This window comes from Calidris pugnax, unplaced genomic scaffold, assembly GCF_001431845.1.
Source record: "Calidris pugnax isolate Ruff unplaced genomic scaffold, ASM143184v1 scaffold103, whole genome shotgun sequence".
Lineage (NCBI taxonomy): Eukaryota > Metazoa > Chordata > Aves > Charadriiformes > Scolopacidae > Calidris > Calidris pugnax.
In genome coordinates this window covers 19,460,359-19,470,912 of record NW_015090990.1, presented here as the reverse complement: position 1 = coordinate 19,470,912, position 10,554 = coordinate 19,460,359, and the positions used below count along the sequence as shown (strand labels likewise).

Sequence of the window (10,554 nt, the reverse complement as noted above, 5' to 3'; positions counted from 1 at the left end):
GGTGGGTGGTTGTCGGGGGGGGGCTGTTGCCCCCGCCTCAGTTCCCCCTGCTGAGCCGCGATTCTCTCCCCCCCTTCCCCTCCTCATCCACCCCCCCTCCCCGCAGGGCGAGTCACCAAGACGAAGGACGGGCACGAGGTGAGGTCCTGCAAAGTGGCGGACAAGACGGGCAGCATCACCATCTCCGTCTGGGACGAGATCGGCGGCCTCATCCAGCCGGGGGACATCATCCGCCTCACCAAAGGGTGCGTATGGGGGCCCGGGACCCCGCCTCGCCCCGCTCCGTTACCCCCCATCACACCCCATTCCCCCCGCGCCCCGGCCCGTGGGGGAGCCCTTTGTCACCCACAGGCGAAGGTGCGGGGTCTGAGCGGGCTCCCGCCGCCCTCCCGGAGGCACGGATGACACAGCTCTCCGCCCCCCCCCCTCGCCTTTGGACTGGCTCCTTGTTACCGAGGCAGCACCCTGAGATCACTTGCCAAATTAAAACCTCCTTCTCCACCCCAGAACATGCCTGGCATGAGCCTGCACTCTAGTAGGAGGCTAGGAAGGGCTTGTATTTTTAATGAGGAGGTGGTGTTTACCAGACCGGGGGGGGGGTCTTGTTTTTTGTTTGTTTAGATTTTTTTTTTTCCCCTTAGGAAAATATTTTTTTTGGGGGGAGGTTGGAAGGGGGGGTTTGGGGAGGGGACTGCAACAGTCATCCCTAGTCTGTAAATCAAGCAGAGGAAGTCAAAAGCATGTCCTTATTTTTACAGCCCATTCTTTACTGTAGCAGTCAGCTCCTTAATGAAAGGAGGAAATGATTAATGTGTCTCATGCAGAAAAGTTGCTTTTCATTGCAGTGAATTTAGCAGAAATGACAGGCAGAGAAGGAGATGCTTTCCAAATTCCCTATAAAAATTCATACTAGGGCTACACTGTAGAGCCTGTGAGTTCGTTTAGGTGCAGTTCATTTATCTCAGAGAGCTGGTTTAATTGTTTAAAAAGAACCCTTGTGTTTATTATTTGTGAGAAACAGTGCTAGTTTCAATTTGAAAATCCTTTTCCATGTTAGTTGCCAGTAGCAAAGCAATAGTCACTGCCATTTGAGTTCTTCACACCAGTTGGGTTACACTTAGAAATCCATCACACTGATCCTTTGGCCTACAGCACCCCAGGAGATGGTGAAACTACCACGTGTGTGTGTGTAAGGCTTTTACATCAAAGGTTACCCAGCGGAGCTGCTAACTCAGCTGCTCTTAAGTTGTTCATTTTGAGTGCGGTTGTTGGGTTTGGAATGAAATTAGGTGACCCTTGCCACCAAAACTACAGCTGCTTCCTCCTATGCAAATGTCCTTTTACACGAAATGGGCTGACTCCCCAGCAGAGGTGGTTCTGGGGAAGCCTGCTTGCGTGGAGAGCACGTGGAGATGGGTGGAACTAAAGCAGAGCCCTGGGCCAGCACTGTGTGTAGATGACACCGAAACAAGTTAGTGATGATACTGTTCAGCACTGCTTCTGTACTCTGCTGTGTGACTGGCTTACTGTAGCTGCTCTGGTGTTTCAGTGCAACAAATGGGAGGGTCATTGCATCCCTTCATGTCAAAAAGTGAGTTTGGCTTGTGTGAATTAAATTCATGAACTGACATCACTCTTCCTGGTGGATGGGTAAGTCAAGCCTTCGTTTACATGAATCGCTTGCTCACTTAGGACTGCTTAGTGAGTGAAATGGCAAAAACTGAATACATTCTTGTTTGGCTCTCATATTAAGAAAAATGAGAGTACGTGGTTCCCTCCCCAAACACAGCTTTATGCTTTATTCAAATGTGACTAATTTGGGTGTGCAATGTTGCTATTGTAAGGCAGGTAAATTTCAGCTCTAAAGGCTAATCTGACTTGTCAGTGCAGGATACTCACTGTCATGAGCAGAAAAGCTTAGCTAGGCCCCACATGTCAATATGTCTGGTTTTTTTTCTGCTGAATTTCAAGCTGTAGACGCATTCCTCTGCAAAACCAGACACTTACTGATTTTTTTCATTGGCTGATTAACTCACTTACAGTAAGCTGCTGCAGTTAATATTTCTAAATTTGAAGCTAGTTCTGGAGTTTAGTGCTTTATGGCCAGCTTTTTCTGAGACAAAAATAAATGCTTGCATACATGGAATAACTTTGTGCTGGAGATAGTCAATCCCATGATTTCCTGGGTCTCGTCCCAGTAAATGTATGTTTGACTGACTTACACTTATTATTTGGTAGCTCTTTTCCTTTGTGCTCTGCCACAAGACTGTACAACTAGTTGGTTATTAAAGGTTTAGCATTAAAGTGAAGGGTAGCATTATGGAGTGAAGAGAACTAGTCCTGCTTCTGGGTGGAAAACTCCCAAGATGGGCACTGTAACTGTAGATACCGTGCTTTACTGCTTGTGCTGAAGCACCAAGGAGGTAATGGTTGTGCTGGCATTATGGTCCTGCTCTGCCAACCTGGCTCCTCCCTGCTGCCTCCGTTCAAGGCCCTGCCTGCGGCCGGATGGCTCCTGGTCTCAGCAGATAAGACAAAGGGCAAGAGGAAGGTTTGTTATCTGTGTTCCAGAAATAGACCTGGAGCCGAAGGAAGTGGTGACTTGTCCAGATTATCGGTGACTCCCGAGACTCCAATCACAGGGGCTCTCTAGTCCTTTGCTAGAAAACACCCATACTCCTGTTAACTCCCTTGTGCTGCACCTGGGTTTGTGGTCTGCATTTTCATCATTTTCTTCGCATACATGATGCTCCTCATTGAAGGGAACAATTACACAGAAAGTTTTGCATAGCTCAAATTCCAGTGCTTGAAGTCAAGTGCCACTCTAAAGACTAGAGTGCACTCATGCTGTCTTGTAAGTGAATGTTTCTGCAATCAAAAAGTGATTTCATTGCTTTTCTATATGTCACTTGGAACATGATAGTCAAATGTGTTCCTTAAAAAAAAAATAATAAAAAAAATCTGGTAAGGACCTGTACTAAAAAAGTAGGCACTTCCTATTAGACATATTCAGTAGCAGTATTTATATTCTTCAGTGAACAAAGGTAATTCTTCCTGGCTCCTGCTGAAAGCAAAACTGAGAGTTGTCAGTGAATGGTAAGACAGATACTGCTTTTGGCAAGATGCCATTCCTCTGCAGGAACAGTTGTAAGGGCTGCTCCAACCAAGGGAAGAGCATCCAGTCTCAAAATAATTAGGTGCTTTCCTGGAATTGCCAAAGGAGTCAACTGAACTTCCAGTACCTCTTGCTAGAAGTGAAACATGGGCATCTATACAATTTTAGCGTGGTAAAGTTGGAGTCCCTGGGAATGTCCATTCATGTTGATAGGTAATACTCATTAACATAGCATGCTTCTTTTTTTCAACAGTGGTATTTCTCACTTACTAAGAGACACCATTTTGCTTCTCCTTTCTTTGGCCAGGTACGCATCTCTGTGGAAAGGATGCCTGACACTTTACACAGGACGAGGAGGCGAGCTGCATAAAATTGGGGAGTAAGTATTGCGTGTTTATACTTGCAGTGTTATGTATTGCTCTCTGCAGAGCGTCATGGTAAGTTCAAGACGTGGTGACTCTTAGTAAATGAAACCTAGGGCAGCAAAAGCCTGTGGGTTGCTCATGGATAGGTACAGTACAGGCAACTGTGATGTCAGTTTTTACATGCTGTTGTGGTAATGAGCTCCAGCCCACTCTGGGTTCTAGGTTTATTGAGGAAAATTGTCCCCCATCATGGCAGACGTCTGGGTTTTACATAGAAGGGGAATTGTATAAATGAAAAGGGACTCAATGTGCATTGTTTATTTAGGCCTCAGCTTGAGTAACCACTTTATTTGCGTGGAAGCTCTGTGCGTGTGTGTATCATACTTTAGAGACAAGCAGTGCAAAGAAGGAAGACAAAGGTAACTCCAGTGAATCATATCTAAACAGAAGCAAGCCTCATTAAATCTTCTTTAAACTGCCCACAAGCTGAGGCGGTGACTCCTCCTGACTAAGAACAAACATGAGTAACATACTTGACAAGCAACAAGAAAAAATAGCAACATTTTCTAAGGAGAAGAGTATTTCCGCTGTTGCACAAAGTGCTGTGGGAGGCTTTGTAGCCATCTGGGAAGTGGGGCTGTTGTGCCTCCCCACAGGAGGTGGGAGCTCCACTTCTGCTTAACCAGTCCAAGCTGTCTAATGATCCAAATCTTTCTTCCCCTCTGCCATAATTTCCATGTAGTGAGTTGGTGGGTCTATTCCTCCATAGTCTCCGTGAGTGGAAAATGATGCTTTGAATGTCACTCCCTGTTTTGGATTGCTCTGTGCTATTTTGTTAATGGGGCACTCCATGGCGTGGGACTGTGGGGGAGTGTTTAAGTTTTCCCTAGAGATCTAATGCCGTCGCAGTCTGGGAGCAGGCTGTGTGACTCTGTGCCTCAAGTGACCTTGTGAGTGGGTGCTGGACAAGATTGTGCAGCTGGAAGAGAGGTGAAGGGAGCCCTTTCATCACCTTTTGTTTTCTTAAGGCCAATTTACCTCCTAGAGTAAATGTGTCCTTGCTTCTGCTTGACTGAAACACCCTCATCAGGAAGATGTGACAGCTTCGCCACAAGCCTCTAAAGGGATCAAAGAGCTTTTTAATACCTGTGGATACTCTTTGAACAGTGGGGTCTGGATTAATTACTTCTAGGTGATGGGATATGTCAAAAACATATGCTCTTTGCCTTGGGGAGTTAAGAACTTTGTTAAAAAATGGCTCAACTTCCTCATAATCTTAATTTCTCCCCAGGTTCTGCATGGTATACTCAGAAGTGCCAAACTTCAGTGAGCCCAACGCAGAACACGTCGGGCAGAACAAACTGGTATGTTAAACTTGTCTGAGGCTTCTGGCATAAAGTGCTCTTTGCTCTGAATACTTTACACTAGGCTGTGATCAGATGTGATTCTTCTGGAAAAGTGGACTTGAAGTGATGTATAGACAAAAGTGAGCCAGTAATTACAGTAGCAAACAAATTCCATGTGGAGCCACTATAAGAACACAGGAGAAAAAACAGCTTTGTCTGTAAAAATGTGTGAGTTCTCTCTCTGATCCATGTCTTGTATCTTTTCTTTTTTTGTACGTTTCTCTGAAGGCACAGGGTGAACAGAATAATAGTTCTGCATCAAGTAATATGGGTTCTTGTACTTTCGGGCCACTGGGTAAGTTTTTTCATTTTGTGAAAGTGAAAGAATGATAAACACTTAATGGGAATAAAAAGAAATCTGTCTTACTAAGGATTCTCCACTCTGGGGCAAAAATGTACTCTCCTCTAAAAAGTCTTTGAGACTGAGGCCTGAGCCTACAAACACATAAGTGTGAGCGTTTCCTGAATAATGGTTTCAGGATTTCTTCCCTAGAAGAGTAAGAGATCAGAAAATTCAAGGTGCCTGTATCATCTAAAAGACTCAACTAATCCTAAATTGTTTTGATGCTTTCAAAGAGTTTTTGCAGCACTTGGAATTCTGTTTTTTAAACCACCTGAGACCTTGGCTTTAAAAATGAATGACTTATCTTGCCAGTCACCTTGGCTTTCTGACCAGATTAGCTCCCTGAAACAGAAGCGGTAGTATATTTGACCTGGCCGGATCATTTTGTGATGTATTTAAATGTTGAATCTCAGATAAGAAAATGCTCCAAAGACTTGAATGGGTGCAAGCTTAGAGGGGACCTTAGTTATGGCCTGCCTACACGATCTCCAGACTTGGTACCTGGTGTTGTGTAGCTAGGCACTGCTGGTGGATGATGGCAAAGAAATACAAAACTTGCTGTTAACAACCTTGATATCACTTCAATTCAGTGACTGTCTACTTCCTTTTTAGCAACATGATTTCCATATCTCTTATTTTACTTCTCTTATGAGCCCTTTGTGTTCCTTTGAAAATAAATTCTGAGCAAAGAAGGGCAGTGCTTTCAGACCAGTCTTTCCTCAGTGACAGAGTGAGCCAAGTAGACTTTCATCCCAATTAGCATGTAGGTACTTCCTTGATGTTTCTGCTTTTGGGTGGTTATCAGCTGTTATCACTGAGCTTGTGAATATCTTCTGAAATTTCTTTTTTTTCCTTCCTGCTTCTTGTGTGGTCTCTACATGCAATGATTTCCTTTTGCCTTTTCCTTCTCTCCCCATGCTTCCTGTCATCATTCTGCCTTTTCAGCACTGTCCCTCTTCCTACCAGCAAAACATGAGCAGTGATGCTTATGAGGCTCAAGTTCATGAGAACTTGGTGCTAGCTGAGTTGCTTCTGTGGCTGAACTTCACAAGGCTGCTTTCTATTTCTGTGTGCCTGGTAGTGGGGGATGACGCAAGGAGCTTTGTGTAGCCTACTTTTCTTTTGCTAGTTTCTCCTTGACTTCTGCTGCCCCGCTGTCTCTCTGGAACATCTTGGTGTGTGACCTACAAGCCAGTATGTGTTTCTGAAAGCACTAGTCTAGTTTGATGAGACTCCAGTCTCTCTCCTAGGCAAAGAATCAATATGCAGTTCTGTGACCCTTCTTGCTTTAGCTGAGAGTGGGGGGTAGGTATGGAGGGGACGTAGTTGGGAGGTGAGGGGAAAGGTAAGCTGTGGTTTGGAGTCTTGCAGTGCCAGAGGAGCTGAGCTTTTCCTTCTGGTGCCTGGGGCTTGCTGGTTGCAGCAGACTCCATGCATTTCCTGTTATAAACTTATGTAAAGGAGCAGTGATTTCAGTCCATGGAACTTGCAATAACCTTTTCTCTGTCTTTTTAGGAAATGGCTTACAAACTGGACCTGAGTCAAGTGGATTTCCATTTACATATAATCATGGCCACACTTACGCAGGTAGTGGGAGAGGCAATGGACGAGGACCCATAAATCCAGCACCAGCTAATAGTGTTCAGCCTCTTCCTGCTGTCAGTAATGGGAGGGACCCACGCAGAGCCTTTAAAAGATGACTATGCCAAATGTGGTTGTTGAGCTTGCTTAAACTCTACACTCTACTTGAACACTTATTGCACTTTTATTTATAGTTAACTGTGAACCAGTTTGTCCTTTACTGTTGTTTTTTTTTACCTTTTGGTCTATGGAGCAAACTTGATGTGATCTATTTCTTGTTTTGCTTAGGGAAGCCTGGTGAGTCTTCCCCATAAATTTAAGGGGGTAGGGGGAGAAGGTGGATATAAGAAAGTAAGGGTAATGGGTTGAAAAGTCTCAAAACTCAGTACCCTTTGCTAAATGGAAGAAAACTTCAGTTACATGTATGTATTTTTCTGTTGGTCAGCCATATAGCCTTAAAAGGTCCATTATGTCCTGTGCGTGCATACGTTGGCTTCCATTATGGTTAAATGGGAGTTCTTCGTATTGGAAGAGCAAAGATGCTCCAGTGAGCTAGGTGTCCTTGGAATGAATATAGCTTGTAAAAGCAATAAGTATAAGGAAATGGTGGTGCCAGCACCTAGTGGTGTCTTCTAAATTAGAGAATGGATAACTCGGATGAAGGTTGAAAACATGGTGAGTGTTTTGAAGCTTGACTTCTGATTCTGAAAAGGTGGACACTACTTAAAAGAAAAATTTTCCATAAACACCATTATTACTATCAAGGAAAGTGACACTGATTTTTTGCTTTGGATAGAAGCGTGGATGTTCATTCTTGCTTTGCATGAAATAGCAGGAGAGAAGGATCTAAACTCAGACAGCATTGGAGAATACGATGTTTGTAGCCACTCCTGGTGTAGATGCCCAAGATTTCTTTGGAGGAGTCTGAATTTCCAGGAAAGAACTGTTTTCAAATGCTGCATTAACTGTCTCTTCAGTGAGGCTGCCTACTTCTCCTTTCTTCATTCACTTTTCAAAATGAATTATGTATTAGATAAGCTGTATGTGTGGATTGCAGAGGTACTGGTCAAGCGCACAGCTGCACTTCTGATGCTGTTAAGCTGCTAAGCTTTCCTTCCTCTCTTTTATATGAAATACAAATTATCCCTTAAATAACTTAACCCCACCAGCACCATCTCCTGGGGGAAGTAGCTGTGGTTTTATTTCTAAGATCACAAATGCCTTGACTCTAGATAGGAGTCCAGTGCCATATTTCAGATCAGGTTCAAAAACAACTTGGAAGCTGAGGTGTCATACTGGATTCATCTGTTTAACTCTTCTTATAGCTGACCTCTCAAATAAAAAATTGCACTAACCATTTCAAAAAAACAAATCTTTCTTTCTGTCAAGCCATAAAAGACTTCATGACAAAAGGCTATTTCTGAATTGCGTTGTCTCTGTGGTTGCTCATGTTAATTGAATCTATTACTATGTCACTAATGTTTACAAGTTATTTACATTTGATACTTCTGCTTTGGTACTCTGTCATGATGATTTGTTGAAAATTGCTTCTAATTGGCAAAAGTTCCTTGCTTATTCTGAAATACTGAACTCTCTTCTTTACTGCAAGCAGCAATGACGACAAAATTCTGAAGGGAGGTTTAGAGAGACCTGTGTGCCCAGATACCTGAGGGCTTTTTGTCGCTGGTCTGGTAAAGTGCTGTCCTGATACCTGCTTCCAGGTGGAACTAGTGAAACTTGTCTTGGACACAAGAGGGTGGCATGCCTCGTGAGATCACCCACGGGTGCTGTTACGGAAGAACAGTGCTAATTGGTGAACCAGAAAGCACCCAATGACTTCTGGGGAGATGGCGTAAGGAGGTGATGTGTAACTCAGGGACTTTAAATTGCTTACTTATTTAAATAAGTCGTGTGTAGTCTAGATGCATGAACAACCTCTTATGCACTGTTGCATTAAGACATTTGATATGCTGGTGAGAAGGAAGCCAAGAGGACTTCTAAACCTGTGAAGTATATATGACATGTTCCAGAGGTAAATGAGATGTATGATGTATGGTGATGTACGAGATGTATGGTGTGAGAGCTGTTTTCCAGTAGTAGCTGTAAAGGTAGCAAGTGAACAGTGCAAGTGATGGCAGGAACTTCATACTCATGGGGGTATGTCCACCATGGATCTCAAATCCTGGTGGTCATGGCTTCTCTACAGCATAAAGACGGTTGAAATCGGGGGAGAACCCTGTGTTAGTGTGTGCTGAGGTGCCTGATGTCTGTAGCTCTATGCATTTGAGCTTTTACTAAGCTAATAAACAGAATACTTGTTCACAAATTCCAAATAAAAAGTAAGATGATTACTGCTGATAAGTGGCATAAGATTAAAAGCTTGCTGTCAAGTGGATGATTGATTTGCAGTTGGGAGGAAAAAAGCAAGAGGCTGGTCTTCATGTTCTCAAGGTTAGTAACATTCTTGCCTCCCTGTTTCTTATGTGAAACTATTTCAGTTTATTAATAAATTTTTACTTCTTTGCAGGGGAAATCTGTGCCCTGAAAAGTCGCATGGACTTTAAATAATCATAGTAATTTTTCAAGATCATCTGATCTTCCAGTGAACCTAAGACAAAGTTGTTTCCCTCAGAAATATCAGTGTGAGTTCTCAGCTTGCAGAGGAGTCTGGGAGTTGCCTTGCATCTGTTTGGATCATACCACCTTGGTGTATGGAGAGACAGATACACGTGTTTCTCTATGTAAACAAGCAGTTGGCACGAATTACTCTGACACTATAAGGCAGTTCATGGGTGCCCAGTAGTTAGGTCATTAGGGAGCCTCTTTGGAGATGTCTTCCCGAGATATTAAAGGTAAGGCTGCAGTTAGGGGAGTCTCATTGTAGGTAATAACAGATTGCCAATGGGAAAAAAATCTGGAAGGTGTTCACATGTCCAGACACAAACTGCACCGTGCTGAAGTGCAGTTGGGTAGTCCCTACACTTGAGTCAGAAGGTGCCCAGCTTTCATTGCCCCACCACAGCTCATCTCCTCTTGCCTGCCCTAAGAGAAGGACTGGTGGCAGACTGCAGCAGCGCAGCAGTGGAGTTTTGCTCTGTGTCTGCTGCAGTTCTCCATGTGGTCCTTCTCCATCCTCAGTGTCAATCTTCCACCTCGATCCCCAAAGTAGAAAAGCAGTCCTGTATGTGAAATACTGTCCTGGTCTTGCATACACGGTAGAGTCATGCACCCCATGCCCACACTGAAAATGGGAAGATGCTGTAAGAACAAATAGAAATGCTGGCCCAAGGCATGTGATATATAATGTTTTCACAACTCATTTAATTAGCTCTGGCCTTAACTTGAAACTGACCAGTTGCACTCCTATGCACTCCAAGAATGCTACTTTTCAGCATCACAGGAATTCCAGGAAGGGTCCTTGCAGCTGGTGGTACTCCTGTGAAGCTGCTGCAGGTGCTATGAAACATCTACACCAGTGTGCTCTGCAGAGACACCCGTGGCAGCCGTGTTCTGCCAGTGTGTGTGTTTCTCTGGGCACAGCAATTGCTGTTCCCCCCAGGGAATCCCCACTGGGGCTTTATGTTTTCCATAAATGTTAATGCTTGTGCTTCAGTAATGACATGCCTATGCTATGGTCATCCTCTGCGCCTCGTGCCCATACCCCCAGAACAAAAGTTCTTTTCCTGTTCAATTAGGCACTTTTCATCAACAACTCCCAAAGTGCTTTGTTAGGACTAGGAATTG

General features: G+C 44.0%; 1 protein-coding gene across 1 annotated transcript in view; it reads left to right on the top strand.

Moving 5' to 3' along the window:
• NABP1 (nucleic acid binding protein 1) overlaps positions 1-9,188 on the top strand; it is a 9,548-nt gene extending 360 nt beyond the window's left edge. The window contains exons 2-6 of the mRNA XM_014954158.1: positions 56-245; positions 3,423-3,494; positions 4,772-4,844; positions 5,115-5,181; positions 6,745-9,188. Of these exons, the coding sequence (XP_014809644.1) occupies positions 56-245; positions 3,423-3,494; positions 4,772-4,844; positions 5,115-5,181; positions 6,745-6,929 (587 nt within the window). The 3' untranslated portion in view covers positions 6,930-9,188. The remainder of the gene's footprint in view (positions 1-55; positions 246-3,422; positions 3,495-4,771; positions 4,845-5,114; positions 5,182-6,744) is intronic.
• The last annotated feature ends 1,366 nt before the right edge of the window (positions 9,189-10,554 follow it).